This window comes from Molossus molossus, unplaced genomic scaffold (genome assembly GCF_014108415.1).
Source record: "Molossus molossus isolate mMolMol1 unplaced genomic scaffold, mMolMol1.p scaffold_m16_p_5, whole genome shotgun sequence".
Taxonomy (NCBI): domain Eukaryota; kingdom Metazoa; phylum Chordata; class Mammalia; order Chiroptera; family Molossidae; genus Molossus; species Molossus molossus.
In genome coordinates, this window is record NW_023425388.1 from 37,834,548 (window position 1) to 37,851,013 (window position 16,466).

A 16,466-nucleotide genomic window follows, 5' to 3' on the forward strand; every position below is an offset into this window, starting at 1 on the left:
AAAGCAATCTAAACCCTCCAATGAAAAAGAGGTGCCCATGTGCCAAGCCAATAATAGATGCGAACTATACAGGCTGAATGTGAATAAATGAGTGAACGAGGTAAAAACAAATCAAAACAAAACAAAAAACACCCTAGGATAGAGATGAGAGTGGTAGAAACTGCACCCTGAAGGCAAAGACACCAATAAGAGCACGTACACAATCTGAGAGGCAAGACCTTAGCCGTGGCTCTCGGTTCCGGCTGCACACGAGAAACGTCTGGGAAGTTCCGGAGTCAGCTTCACCCAGCCTTCCGCCCGACCACCTAAAACCAAATTTCTCAAGAAGGGTCCAGATGCGTATGGTTTTTCAAAGCTATTCACATGACTTCCATAAGTAGAAGGCTGAGAACCAGCAGTAGCAACAAGAAATTGTACATAGTTTCCTGGGTAAGTTTTGGTAGCAACTCTGGAGGTCCCGTCACCAAGCACAGAAAGCGCCCCTCTATACGGCACACACCACAAAGCTCACGAAGGTCTTCTCTTGGGGCTCCCATGTCAACCATCTAATTCCTTACACCCGACAGATCGTAGCATGAGGTAGCATAGTCTCAGGCCAAAATAGATGTAAAGAACACAGAGATTGAACAGTGGACATGGACAACAAACTGGGGAAAGGGCAGGGGGGAGGGAGAGGGGAGAATCAGTGGGGGGAAAGGAGAAACATCTGTAACAAAAATTAATTAATGAAAAAAATTTAAAAAAAAAAAAAGAACACAGAGATCTCTGAGCATGAAAACCTTCTTAAGCCTACACATTTTAAGAGTAAATGATCTACTTATGGAGGAGCAGGAATAAAACTGTTACATATCATCCTGGCCAACTGCAATTAGAGCACACTCTGAGAGTAAGTAGTAACAACTAAGTACTCTTCAAGTCTTAGCTACAGTCAAATGAAACTGTGACGAAGAACAATGCTTAGCATGTGCTATTGCATCTGAGAGACATTTTTTAAAATATCTGTTTGATTTTAAAAATCACAGTTTCTGTACGCCTAGAAAAACAGTGGGTTGGTTATTTTGGCAGTTACCAAAAAAAAGTTGTGTGTTTTTTTTTATTGAATGAATGATATTGGTTATATCATTAATTTATTTTAATAGATGAAATGTGTTACGATAAAAAGTACAAATTTTTTTAAAGGCAATCAACACACGAGACCTGGCCCGAGAGCCTGGTTTATCTGTGAACAGGGGAGCCAGCCCTGCAGCCGTGTTCCACATCCCCTTGCCAAAGGAAAGGGGCCATCCGGAGGCCGCAACAGTGAGGATGTACACTGAGCTATGGCACAGGGACACACACCATCCTCAGTTTCTGTGTTCTGTGAACTAGTTCCAAGAGTCAGTAATAGGGGTGATTTGGGTAGGGGGAAAAAAGGAAACAGTCTACAGTTAAATAAATTGGGGGGAAAGTGGGTAAAACAAAGTACTACAATTCTATGTTCAAGAAGGAGAGATGGTGAACAGCACTATGAAACTTCTTTAGTCACTCTGGTCTTTTTTTCACAGAGCTGACCCTTGGGTGCCACTGAACATACTTGGGAAAGGTGACTAACTAGCTAATAAATGTCAATGAGGCAAAGGTCCGGCAAAAGCAAAGCCAGAGACATCTCCATCAATCCGACGACACTTGCCTGTCTGAGGACTGAAAAACAGGACACTGCGGGGTGTAAGAATGAATCTGTAGCTAGAGTCAGGCCACTCTGAGGAGAATGTCATTTACGGGGTAACACACCACATAAGCAAACGGATGAAGAAGAACAAGAACGGTACGGAAATAGACTTCCTCAGACCCTGTATACAGGACCCTCCGCCTACCTTGTAATGAATGACAACAGCAGTAATCACACCGTAAGTGTACACAGCAGTTTAAATTTAACCAAATACATTCATAGTCCTTAATTCATCTCAACCTCAGTGTAACCTGGTAGGATAGATTTTAAAAAGTAATTTTATTCTTATTTCACATATAAGAAAAACTGAAGCTCTAAGTGGTTATATGGCATGCTCAAAGCCACAGCAAGCTATAGGTAGAACCAAAACCACAGACAGGCCCTCACCTCCTAAATGAGGTCCTTTCTGTGCCGTACTCCTTCCAGATCTCACACTACAGGCTCTGTTCAGAACCTGTACTACCTTTAGAGGAAATACTGTTGACTCTCCCCCCAAATTTGTAAAATATGTAATTATTTAAAAATCACTCACCATACTATTTACAGAGTGCTAAACCAATTCTTATTTCCTTTTTTTAAATAATATTTCTTTATTGATTTTAGAGAGAGCGGAAGGGAAAGGGAGAGAGATAGAGACATCCATGAGAGAGAACATCGATTGGCTGTCTCCTGCATGCCCCTCATAGGGGATCAGGCCCACAACCTGGGCATGTGCTCTGACCAGGAATTGAACTGGCAACCTTTTGGTGCATGGGTTGACTCTCAGCCACTGAGCCACACCAGCCAGGCCTTCTTATTTCCTTTAATAATCTACTTTCTCTTTACAAATTATTGAGAAATTGGCTTTTTTTTTTTTTAAACACTAAAGACCAACTATAGTATCTAAATGGCAATTGTATCATCAAATGCCATATAAGAAGTATTGAGCACTGGATTTAGTATAAATAAAGTGATTCTGAGTTTACATAAATACCAAGAACTCACAGGGATAAGGTAAAGCACAAAGGTAAGTATGTTCTGACTTCCTCTTCTATGAATGCTTCTTTCAGACCATATAATCTTCTAAGAAAACCAGACCATGGAAAGAACCTGTAACCTAGGCTCCCACTGGCACATGTGTTGGGGAAGAAAGGGTGACTGGGAGCCTATGTGTCAGGCACTGGGCTGAGGGCTTCCACACATATTACACACCAGTTTTCATAATCCTCTGCACTATTACTAACAGAGGACGAGGGCGAGACTCAGTGTAAGTTGGCTCTCTTCACACAATTAGAACGCAGCAGAACCAGACAGGGAATCCAGCTCAGCCCTGCTCCAGAGCTCTTTTTATTATACTCCTCTCCACTTAGAAAAGGCTGAATTACACTCCAAGATGCACAAATACCAAGGCCTCAAAGCTTTTTCCAAATCTCCCTCCCACAATCCAGGCAGGTCCGCACACTGGAATGCCTGGGCAGCATTAGCTGCTTCGTATTCTACACTCCTTCTGCCTCTGTTTCACTTCAATGTTGAGAGTTTTGCTATTTTGTCTTTCCTTAGAGAAGTGGTTCTCAACTGGGGGCAATTTTGCCCCAGAGCATGTCTAGAGACATCTTCTATTGTCAAGACGTGGAGGTGTTAACTGCCATCACGTAGGTAGAGGCCAAGGATGCTGCTAAACATCCTACAAAGCACAGGACAGCCCCACCATAAAGGGCTATCTGACCCAAAACATCACGTGTGCCAAAGCTGAGAAACCCTGCCTGCCTTGGAGCGATAATGTGGTTTAACAGATACTTTAGTCTCCTCCCCTACAAAATCACAAGGAATAACTAAGACAATAGGGAAACATTTAGCACACAGTAGGCTCTCAGAGTACTAATTAAATGATCTGATTGCATACTTGTAGAGTAGAGCCACTTCGGTTGGCTCTGCGTTCTTCCCACACAAAGCACAGTTTTTTTCATTGGCTCTAAACAAATGTGAAATAATGTATTCTTTATATTGGAAATTCACGATTGAAAAAACAAATGCCATATTATCTAAGAAACACAACATTCTCCCATACTCACTCCTTAACAAACAAGTGAAGAGTATAATTCATGATTCATCAGAACAGACTATGAAAAGCTACATTGCATCCCAAGTATGTCACAGAATCACCACCATTTCAGGACTATTAACAAGCTTACAATTAAAATGCTTTGTCTTACTTTAACAGAAAGTTAATGAAGAGATCGCAATATCCAGATTTGAGGAAATCTAACACAACAGGCTTAGATTCTTCTCTCTATACCAGGTTAGTTTAGACCATGTCGATTCTCAGATCTTGAGTTCAGTTATTCAGGAACAACCTTAAACTGTAATCCCAGCATGTCAAATAAAAACACCAGAAGTCAAATCTCTGAATGAGTACAACAAAACTGGTGGGCATCACATCTCAGGTCAAGATCTTTATGTTTTTTACATTTCTCAGCTTACGCCAGTTGGAATCAGCATGGACATCCTAAAGTAAATGATTACAGGAAGCATTAGGATGAGCATTCATTCAAGCGGCCCTACAATGGGATACTCTACAATCATTTTGCGCAGTTTCTGGAGGTGTGGACCCAGGACCGTGAACATCAGAATGATCCCATATATTTAATTAATATTAAATTCCTGGATCGCACCTCAGACCTACTGAATCAAAATTTCAGAGGTTGGGGTTGGAAATCAACATTTTCAATAAGTTCCCAAATATTTGTTTTGCACACTCAAGTTTGAAAACCTCTGCCAGGAGACTGAATCCCAGAAAAACGATTTGTCTCATTTTCTAAACTTCCAGCATGGATCTTGATTTTACAGACTATTGACAATTCATTTACCATAAAATCTATACCCACCTCCCACATTAAAAAAACAAGTAGAGCATTTTGTTGATTACTTTTGTGCAAACATACATTTTTAAAATAAGGAGACTGATATTTTATGAAAAATATTTTTAAAAACTAGGAATTAATATAAAAAGAATTATCAAGGAAAATAGATATCAATTCTGGGACCCACAATAGTCAATATCTACTACATATCAGACTGTGGATACAGTGATGACTAGACAGACTAGGTCCCTACCCTCATTTTTCACTTATTTAAGCATTTAAATTGTATGTGTATGTGTATGTGTATGTGTATGTGTATGTGTATGTGTATGTGTATGTGTATGTATATGTCTTCTCTAAAAAGATCTGAGACCTCTTGCCATTTGTTTCCTGTTTGTTTGGGGATAATTAGGGATAATTCTGGATTTTCCAAACTTTCTATCCTAAATTAAACCTCTTGTTATCTTCTCTTGCAAGAGTGTACAGTCCCCCCATGGATTAGTGGACAAAGCTGTGGACTGTCACACAGATGTGTGTTCTACAGGTGGGAAGCTTAGTACAATGGAATGGCTATGAGAAATGGCACCATGACACCAACAGCATGCTACAGAGTTGCTCCTCCATGCTGACAGTATAACAGAAGTAATTTTCTGACTAAATAAGAGCTTAATTCATTAGCTCACCTCAATTCACAAGTTCAATCCAATTTCCCACAATGCAATAATACAATCTTCTGACCTAATTATCTTCATTGAAAGTATTTAAAAGCATTTGCTGAGACACATTTCTTTCTTATGTCAGACAGGATCGATGTCAAGTGAACATCTTGGGTAGACTACATTCTGTCTCATTGCAGGGGGTTGACATTTTAACAAATAATCATTTCTTACAAAGAAAAAATTTTCCCCTGGAGTGAACACCAAAGAGTACCTCCCAGTAAATAAAGGTTAAAATATGTATCTGTTTACAATTGTGTTTTAAAAACCAGATTCTCAATCAAGATTAATACACATACACACATGTTTACATTTTTTTGTGTGTGTATACTTGACATTCTGTACAACGGGAAATATTATAATCCAGATGACTTCTACAATAATTTAAATCAAACAAGTGAAATTTAGGTCTCAGAGAAGAAATTTTTAAAAATAAGGCAAGAGATAATTAGTAATGGAAATGCCAACCCATATCACTACCACGCAGGAAAATGATGGATATTTCCCTAGAAACAATCATAAGGAAACAGTTGGTTTGTTTTGAAGGCAGTTATTTCAATAGCTTATTCACTAAAACTCCCTGAGTTTTAGTCTAAAAACAGTTCATTTCCATTTCCTTTTGATAATCCAAAAGGGAATCAACTGACATTTTTAAAAACCATTTTTTAGATCACTTAAAGGGGGGGGGGAGGCTTTTAAAAGCATTTTTAGGGTGAATTTGTAAGCAAAAATTTGTAAGTAAATGGGCAAGAAGGACTTCTTATTCCTCAACTCAATCTCAACTCAAGTTTAACTTTTAATTATTTTGTATCTTGTAAAAAGCCATTGCTGCATTAGGCCTTTGCCTTGTGAGGTAACCAGTGTTCTCCTAACACTGTTCACTGAACTCATTTAACTCATGCCCTAGGCCAATAACAAATCTACTTTTCCAGCTGTGATACTTTAATAGCTCAAATTTCTAAAGTAAATGGCATCCTTAGCTCCTTTGAAAACCAGCCTGGCTATAATTAAAGTAAAGGAAACTAACCACCTGAAGAACTTCAGATATGCAGACATGTGTCAGATATAAACACTGTAATGCATAATGAAGGGAAAGGCCCTAATCCCAGAATCCAGTCTAGGCAATGGGAATACACATATATTTAAAATGATGGAGAGTCAATGAGCAAGTATATGATTTCATTTTAAATCTGTTATGAGGCATATATGAGCAAGAATAGACAGCACTGCAATTCAGCATTCATGAACCCAAACCACACATAAACCAAGTTCAAATTCAACTGCACTTACCTTATAAACTTGTCCATATGTTCCATTTCCAACAAGTTCCACCAATTCAAAGATCCCTGCAGGGTCCTGAAAGAAAATAAACAAATAAAAATTCAAACCATATTCCAGGCATTGTCTCAATTAAAATAAACTACTTATTTAAAACACACAAATAAATACAATAACTTGAGCTTTGGGGGGGCTCTTATGTGTTAATATTTAATACTATCCAATCTTAATTCGGTGGCAGCGATGAAATTAGTCACAATCCATTGTTTCTATTTTACATTTCTATCCAATGTGTCTAAATCAGATAAAAGGAGACATGACTTCCACTGAAATTACTGAAAAACAAGACTTCACATTTCTCACTGTCAAATGGAAATACACTTGCAGGTACACCAAGATAAAAGGAGAGACCCATCATCCTGAGGTTCTACTTTTTAAGATCTTTCTCTTTCAAATTTCTGAGCTGCTCGTTAAGAAAGTAGTACTCCTGTATTGTGGGGTTATCTTACTAGGTAGTCACATTGGAGTCAGCGCCTCTCCTACAGTGTTTTCCTCCGGACTCATCTCCCCTCTCTACAATGCTGCCTCTGCAAAATACCCTTCTGCAAAGGGCCTCCAGTGCCTGCCCTCGCTGAGCAGTACCTGCAGGCGTTAGAATGCAAACTAAATTAGAGAATCGATGCAAGTTCCGACCGCCAAGCAGGTGTCTGCCTGCCCCGTGTCAGCTAAATGTTGGAATGAATGCTCAACACTGTCGAAGAACTGCAGCTCTTCTTACTGAATCACTCTCCCAAAAAGTGGAAAAGAAAAATCGAAGGCTATAAAATTCAACTCCGAGGCAGAAATTGACGTTGACCTCTGCTGATTCCTAACTGGACAGAAATTGGTTCTTGAAAAGCCCAACTCAAGAATCACAAACTTAAACATCCACAGAGGCCAGGCAAGTGACCTAAGAGGGAAGTAGGGTCGCTGAGGCCTGTGGCAAGCTGAAGAAGCCATGTCTCCTTTGGGTGGTGGGTGCGTGCAATTTTACTGAGCCGCCACAGTTGTACTGTAAACCTATGAACGCAGTATTGCCAGGTCTAAAGATTTTTTATTTTGTTTTTTCCCCAAGAAAAACTGAGATTTCCTCATTTTTAAATGTTAGGCAAACAGCTTACTTAAACTCCGAAGGCCCAATGAAAGACTGCCACCTGGGGCCTAAAAGCACTTACTATCGCTAGTCAACATTTTATATCATGAGAGCGCTGCCATTTGTCATGAGACGGGAGGGTCTGAGCTGAGGCTTCAGACGGGTCTGGATTGAACACCAGCTTGGCCTTGACTGGCTGCGTGACCCTGGGTCACCCTGGGCGGGCTACTTAGTCTCTGAGCAGATACAACGGGGATGGCATCTACTTAGCAGAGCTCTGGTGAAGAACGAGGGCCCAGCACCACACCCTGAACATGGTCAGCAATCAATTAATATCCAGTAATCATTTTTAAGCTGAAGAATTCCACACTAACTCGTAGCACAGAAAGAGAGAAGGGCTGCTTCCTGGCTGCTGTTCATACAGAAGACCAGTGAGTTGCATGTGGCAAGTTAGACTTCTTTAAAGTTATGGTCTTCAGCAAATCAGGCCCAGGACAAGCCCTTTGCTCTGTGCCTTCAAAGATTCCATGTAGAAAACAAAACAAAACAAAAACAGAAAACCAACAGTTGAAGCACTTAGTCACTGAGAAAGACAGGCATTAGCATTCTCCATTATTTTAAAGCCAGAAGGGCAAGAGACCACACTCCAGACTCGTGTTCCAAAAGATCTAACTGCCCAGAAGTCCCAGCTAAACCCCACCTGCTCACGGGGGTGTGGACACCACTCCTGATGGAACCACGAAACAGGAGAACACTGTAAGGACCTGGACCTCTGTCCACCAAGACCCCGTCACTCAAAGACACGATCAAGGCTACCTGGGAGGCCTCAGGATAAGAAAGAAAAATTGTTTGTTCAACTACTAGGCAGCAGGTTTCATCGAACACGAACTAGAAAAGGGAAAAGAAGCCCACAAATGGTGGCAGCTGCTGTTTATTTCTAAGCTGTGCTTCCCAGTAGTTTGTTTGCTCAGTGCTGTTTCTGCAACAAATTTCAAGGGAGGTTCTACATTTGCTTGAAATATCTCAATTGTGTTTTCAACAGTCATTTTTTTCTTGCCTAAAAAACATAAGTATGAACGAGAGCGCAGGACGATGACTACTAGCTGCCTTACGGAGTGTGGGAAGAATGACACAGGTATAGAGTGGAGGGTGGGGAGAGAAACGGTGCAGGGCCAGGACCAGCTGCTACACCCAGGGGTCACCCACCTCGTGGACCCCTCCTCGGGACTTCTAGGCTCTCTGGTGTCCTTGAATAGTCCATTAATCAGCATATGAACCAACCAATCAGAGCCAAGGAAGTTTAATGCTAAGACTTTTGTTCCAGCTACTTGGAGACACGCTCTTTCCACTAGACACACCCAAGGGGATCAGAAGCAAAGGTCAGGGGAACCACAGACTTTGACTGGCGGCCCTTCTTGGGTAGGCAACCAAACTGAAAACAATCATTGACACAGGTTGGTTCCCAGGAAACAGACTGAAAATCACTGAGATTTACATGGAGGGAGTTTGTCGGCATGTGCACAGAGCGGGAGTGAAGGGAGAAGGACTTGACTGAGCAGACAGAAGAACTCAACTGGGATGTACAAGAGCTGTGACTCTGGGATGACGCCACAATTAGCCTACCTGAGGCATGGGAGCTTTGCATCCCACCTCCACTGGCTCGTCCCTGCATGCAGGCGGTCCTCCACCCCCATCCCAGAGGTTATGATCTTGGGTGAAGCAACACGCTTCAGCTGAGGACAATTCCCAGGTGAGAACCATTGCTACACTCTCAGCAGGAGGACACTAAGGGCCTCAGTTGTGGAGAGGGGATCTGGGTGACATACCACAGCATCCACTACAGCATGATGGCTGGAAATGAGTAACAGTTTGGAACCAGAAGAGAATCTATAAGCATCTACATTTACAGTATGGTGACAGTAATAAGGCAAAATGGCATAATTAGAGTCATGATATATGCAAGGAAGGAGCTCTCTGAGACCCTAGAAAACAGAAGGCAGAGGTATTGTTCAGGGACACTTGACTCTAGCACTGACTCTAAGCTTCCCTCTCCTCTACCCCAAATCCAAGTGCCTGGAGAGCTAGCTGTTTGTGAATATCCCTGTACACAAATGCATGTGATTTTTAGTCATGTTCTTGTGGAATAGTGATATAACTTGAACATGGTAAGCACTCAGCTGTTTTCTCCACTCTTACAGAACTCTAACCTACAGTTGACCCTTGAACAACACAGGTTTAAACTGTATGGGTCCACTTACACGCAGATTTTTTTCAATAAATACTGTAAATGTATTTTCTCTTCCTTTGGACTCTCTTAATAACATTTTTTCTCTAGCTTACTTTACTATAAGAATATGGTACATATAGCATGCAAAATATGTATTAATCAGTTGTTTATGGTATCAGTAAGGCTCCCAGTCAAGGGTAGGCTACTAGTAGTTAAGTTTTGGGGGAATCAACAGTTATACACAGATTTTTAACTACATGGGGGATCAATGCCTTCAACCCTCATGTTTTTCAAGAGTCTTCTGTAATTTTTCCCAATGATCACCAATGACCTCAAACGACCTTTTAAAAACAGACATTTCTAAACACAACACGCCATACTTTAACATTCTACATGTGGTTCAGATGGAAAGCAAAATCCATTCAAACTCAGGCCTGCCCTTCATTCTCAGCCTTGTGTTCCATTATCTTGTGCTATAATCCACCACCTGCCATTCCCTCACACACCACACTCGGCCGTGTCTCTGTGTCGTGGTTCGTAATGTCTGTCTGTCAAGATTATTCCCTTCGCTAAGAGGCAAGCCCATTCTTGAAAGCCCAGTTTGCCGCCTCCTCTGGGAAGCCCTTCTCAGATTGGAGCCACCTCCTGAAAGCATGCCGTGAGTAAGCACTATGAGAACCACTTTCACCCAGTCCTGTGCCCTCTTCCATCTCTCTCCGTTGATGAATTACAAATGCCCTGAGGGCAGGGGCTATAGCATATTTATCTTTGTATTTCCCAGCACTGAGTACAGTATCACAAAAAAAAAAAAAAAAAATGGTATCAGAATGTAGAGCCAAAGGTCTGGCAAACTTAGGCCCTCTCGGTCCCCCTTACCCCACCCTCCATGGCACAGAGCTGTCCCTGCAAATCCCCGACGGTACTCCCAGCTCCAGAGGAAATTCATAAAGCCCGCTGGTGCGAGCTGTGCCTCGTGCGGTGAGAAGGCGGCTGTCAGGGTGCAGCCATGTGCAGTGCAACAAGGGGAAGGTGCGGTGCCTAATGATCATGTTACAAAGACAGGAAAGCGCAGAGACAAAAATCAGCTTAATTCTCCCTCTCATGTTTGCTTAGCTGCTCCTAAAGCCAGGATGGGCAGCATGGAAGAAGGTTACATACACCGAGGAGGGAAGAGCAAATCATTGACATTTACCAAAGTCAGAAATCCCTGTTGGCTACGCATGCCTTTATTCAGATCGTAACCTTTGCTGGGAGGCTGAGAAGAAAATTTAATTCTAAGGTAGAGTAGTTTACATTTTCATAATGAAATATAACTACATTTCAAAAGGCAATCTGTTCCATGAAAGAAATGTAACTTTCCAACAAGTACGGATAAAGGCAAATTTAGTTAGTTATCGTAATAAAAATCACAGTAAAAGCTAACATTTCATGACCATTTATATGCCAGGCACTATTCTAAGCACTTTCCATAATTGGGTTACTTAATTACCAAAGCTCTATCAAGTGGATACTACTATTGTCTTTGTCTTACAAATGAGGAAACCGAGGCACAGAGAGATTTGAGCATTGGGTCCAGGTCACACCACCAATGAGTGAATGACCGGAATGCGTACCAGGCTGGTCACACTCCCAGCGGTTCTCAACCTGTGGGTCGCGACCTCTCTGGGGATCAAACGACCCTTTCACAGGGGTTGCCTAAGACATAAGAGTAGCAAAATTATAGTTATGAAGTAGCAACAAAAATAATTTTATGGTTGGGGGGTCACCACAACATGAGGAGCTGTATTAAAGGGTCACAGCATTAGGAAGGTTGAGAACCACTGCCTGGCTCTTAACCACTCCCTGCTCCATCAGCTTTATGGGATCCGAATTCCCTGCCCTTGACCTACCACTGGCTAACTCTCCAGCCTTGGGCAAGTTTCATAACTGCTCTGAGTCACAGTTTCTTCATCTTTAAAATGGGGACAACTGCCGAGCCAGTGTGGCTCAGTGGATTGAGCAAGCCCCATGAACTGAGAGGCCCTGGTTCGATTCCTGGTCAGGGCACATGCCCGGGTTACAGGCTCGATCCCCCGTAGGGGGCGTGCAGAAGGCAACCAATGGATGTTTCTCTCTCATGTCGATGTTTCTATCGCTCTCCCTTCCTCTCTCTCTAAAAAATAAATAAAAAATATTTAAAATAATAATAAAATGGATACAACATTACCTCCCTCACACAGTTACTTTGAGGAGTGTGGCAGTGTCTACATTAGCTCACAGGACTTCCATAGATATTAACCCTCTTCTTTCCTTTCTTTTTTCCTTAGAAAAAAAGTTTATTTAACATACAAAAAACATGCCACAAAAAATTCAATTTGTATTTCATACGTTTTCAACTAATAATGCCAGTAAAAGAAAACCTATTGTTTTTTAACCAATATTAATACTTACTTAGTAAACTGGATCAGATATTTATGAGCACAGATGTCTCTTTATAAATTAGTGAGACTGCCCTGTCTGGAGTGGCTCAGTTGGTTGAGCATTGTCCCATGCACCAAAAGGTCACTGGTTCAATTCCCTGTCAGGGCACATGCCTGGGATGTGGGCTCTATTCCCAGTAGGGGGTGTGCAGGAGGCAACTGATAGATGTTTCTTTGTCACATCAATGTTTCGCCCTTTCTCTCTCTCTCCCTTCCTCTCTCTCTAAACTCAATTTAAAAATACGTATTTTTTAAAAGAAAGTAGTAAGACTAATGGGAAAACACATTAACTTTTGGGGGCTCCTGGGATGCTGCAATAAGTTTTCTCTTGTATCAGTTGAAATTTAAGAATTCAGACAACAGTGGCAACCTTAAGCCTGACTTTGCAGCAGGGTGGAGAGATTTAAGATCTAGATGTTAATATTCATAGTCACTGAGTTATACCTTAATTCTTCCAGGTCCCCCGAACGATACTGGATTTATCATAACACTAAATAACATCTCTAGACTAAATCCCAAACTAGGACAACTACTCCTTAGCATCATAAAAGATGATACATACTCTTCCCAAACCCTCTTCCCTGCTCTGAAAATGAAATTAAGAGAGGCATCGGGAGGGCTCTTGAGCAATGGCTTAAACAGGCTCTAGACACCTTTTCTCCCAAACTCCTCTTAAAGACACAGCCACCTGGGGCAGACCTTCCATTTGATTCACCAGCCCTCAGGCACAGTGAAACAGAGCCCGGCTGAACACAGATGGCTGATCCGGCTCCCAAAGGCTGCCTACCCCGGACTCCCTGCTGACCCCCAACAAGGGACCGTGCTCGCTCTGAACGCAGGGGCCTGAAAAAGACCAAACTGTTATTTCTCTTGGAACCATATTTAGCAGCTGTTTGTTCAGTTCAACCTAACTGGCAAGTATATGCTTACAAAAGCGAAACGGAACAATGAACGCAGGAACAGGAGAACTCTCCACATTTATCTCGAGCCTCCAGGCCTTCACCGCCTGTGTTCTCCCAAAGCAAGGACAGCCCAAGGGCACGCTGTGGGAGGCAACACCCCCTTGGAGTCCCATCCCGGAGCCCTGGGGAGGGAGGGAGGGAGCTGAGGAGCAAAGGTCTTGCCTTCCAAGGTGGGGTTATTTAGGCCCTGAGCTCCACCCGCATCCTTCCTCCCATCTACGTCTGAGGCAGAAGCAGAGGGTGCTTCCAGCCTAGCGAAGAAAATAGACGTGAGTCAATACCTGCACTTAGGCAATGCAGGGCAAGTGTAAGGTGCTCCAAGAGTATCTGCCTGGGAGATCTAGCACATAGCCTAGATTTTTCTTCATTAACATACTGCCCAAGTGATGCACATCAAGTGGAACAGAAAATTCAAGTAAATACAAACTGTGTGTGTGTGTGTGTGTGTGTGTGTGTGTGTGAAGATAAAGATAAAACTCTAATGCATTTTCTCACTCAGTCATCTTTATAGAATAAATTAAACTATGCAGACCAATCAGAGGATTGGTGCAAAAAAGCTAGGGTTTCTGTCTGAACTTGACTCCTTGCTTGAGTTATGTGACCTCTCCTATTTTGGTTTCCCACCTGCAAAGTGGAATAGTCCAGTTTTTCAGGTTGCATCCTGCATGGGAACGTGCTGGGCACCTCCCCAGCTCCACGAGTCCAGCGTTGTCCTTTGGGAAGGGTGGTCCCGAGTGCAAAATGCCACCTGCCCCACCCAGCTGAGCCTGGCTAGATGGCGCTAGTGTCCTTTTATCAACACTAACTCCTGGCTACATCAGGACACGATCCCAACCAAGCCTCACCGTCCTGAGACTGGTGGCTTATTCCAGGCCTTGGGCCAGGAAGACCAGAGACTTCTCACCTCCTGTTCCGCTTCAAGTTCCACCTGCTACTGAACAGCCTCAAGCCATCAGCAGGGAAACAGCTTCCCACACCCCTTCCATGGCTCACCTGTTTTACTCAGGACTCTGCCTGTCCTCAAAAGGCAGGCTTTAGAATCAGTCTGAAACCTGGCTCCTCAGAACGGCTACAAACCCTAAACTACAATGATCGTTATCACCGTCTCTGGGATAGCCGATGGCCTAAACTTCATAAACATTTTCATCAGCAGTCCTCACAGCAATCAGGGGAAGTAGATATCACTAAGCCCAATCTTCAAATGATGAAACAAAAGCTTCAAGGAATTAAGTAACCTGCTCAAAGTTAAACAGTATGTGGTAGCAACAGCAGCCACAACCAGACTGCAAAGTGCGGATAAAAATACCTTGCATGAGGATTGTTTTGAGGATCCGAAACAACCTATACGAAACACTCAGCACAACGTACAGCACTGTTTAACAAACAACACTACTGCTGCTACCGCTGGTATTATTACAAGTTCCCCAAGGTGACAGCATTGGTCAACACTGCAGCCAGGATTTAAATCCAGGTTGTTTTCTTCCAAGTCCAGCGTTACTCACTTCTCTACAAATGGCCAGTGCTCAAGTTAACTTGGGGGTGTGGGGCTGGTGAGGGCTTTGTGGTCTAACAATGGAGCCAGAGAAGGGCCAGTGACCTCCACCAGGCAGATGCAACCACCCAAGTGGCTGGGGGCACAGAAGTCGAATGAGCCGTGGGTGCCCGGTGCCTCTGCCTGCCCATCAGAGCCTGGGGTCCAGAGAGACCAGCCAAGTGGGACCTCAAACTTCTATCCAAAGCTATAGTTTTGTCTCCTTTGCCATCAACTAGGATGAACAGTGATTACTTTAGTTGAGCCATTTAATTGACAGTGAGAGACAGTACACCACAGTTCTTAAGATCACAGACTCTACATCCAAAAGCCTGATTCTTATCCCAGCTTCACTGTTTACTAGCTATGTGACCGTTTCCATTCTGTGTCTGTTTCCTCAAATGTAAAGTAGTGGTAATAGTAGTACCTACTACCTAGGACATTTGACCCTAAAAGTAATATATATAAAACATTTAGAGCAATGTCTGGCATATTGTAGGTGCTCAAAAGTGTCTGCTAATGACCCTTTATTCTAGAATGCAAACTCCAAGAGGGAATGACTTCTAGTGGTTTTGTTTGCTGCAGTATCCCTAATATGCTGATTAGTGACTGGGACATTATAGACACTCAATAAAGATTTCGTTATGAGTCAGGTCCCCTCATCACCAGTTCTACCACTGACAGCCGCAGTGCAGCAAGTCTCTGAGATTTGGAGCAGGGATTTCTGAGATCTTATCAATAAAATTCCTCTCCCCATTTTATAGAAGGAACAAAGTGAGGCCCAGGTAGGTGCTATAAACTTGTAAAATCAAAAATTTTGCTAACAAGAGTGTTTAGGAGACTTGTCTAAGCTCTCACCTAGTCAGTGCCAGAGTTAGGTCAAGACCCCAAGTCCTTTGACTTCTAATTTTTTCCTCTGTTCAATAAGATCCTTTAATAAACCAAAGGAATCACTCACTGTCTTTGTATTATTATTATTATTATTATTATTGATATTGGAGAGAGAGAGAGAAACATTGATGAGAGAGAACATCAATTAGCCGCCTCTTGCATGCCCCCCACTGGGGATCAGGCCCACAACCTGGGCATGTGCCCTGACCAGGAAAGGAACCGGTGACCTTTTGGTACATGGGTTGATGCGCAACCACTGAGCCACACCGGCCAGGCTCACTCACTGTCTTTAAAAACAGTAAGGCTGGCCCTGGCCGGTTTGGCTCAGCGGTTAGAGCGTCAGCCTGCGGTCTAGAGAGACCCGGGTTCGGTTCCCGCTAAGGGCACGTACCTCGGTTGCAGTTTGTCCCGGGTCCTGGTTGGTCGTGTGGGTGGCAGCCACTTAATGTGTCCCTTTCACGTCGATGTTTCCCTCTCTCTCTCTCTTCCTCTCTCTCCCTTCCACTCTATCTGTACAAAAGGTGGAAAAGTGTCCTCGGGTGAGGATAAAACAAAACAAAACAAAAACAGTAAGCCTGGAAGGGAAGGGAAGAGGTACAGTGGGAGGGTGGAACAGAAGGGTAAACACTTGTGTTCAGTCCTAATTTCCAGACATTAGGGTTAGGAAGTGAATTAAGTCATGTCCAGAACTGATGTAATGAGATTTATCACATATCTCCAAT

The 16,466-nt window shown here is 42.8% G+C and overlaps 1 protein-coding gene across 9 annotated transcripts in view; it reads right to left on the reverse strand.

Annotated features, from left to right (window-relative positions):
• TNIK (TRAF2 and NCK interacting kinase) overlaps positions 1-16,466 on the reverse strand; it is a 360,673-nt gene that overhangs the window by 276,556 nt on the left and 67,651 nt on the right. For all 9 annotated transcript variants that reach the window (XM_036242368.1, XM_036242367.1, XM_036242362.1 and 6 more), the window contains exon 2: positions 6,555-6,620. In XM_036242368.1, coding sequence (XP_036098261.1) covers positions 6,555-6,620 — 66 coding nt within the window. The remainder of the gene's footprint in view (positions 1-6,554; positions 6,621-16,466) is intronic.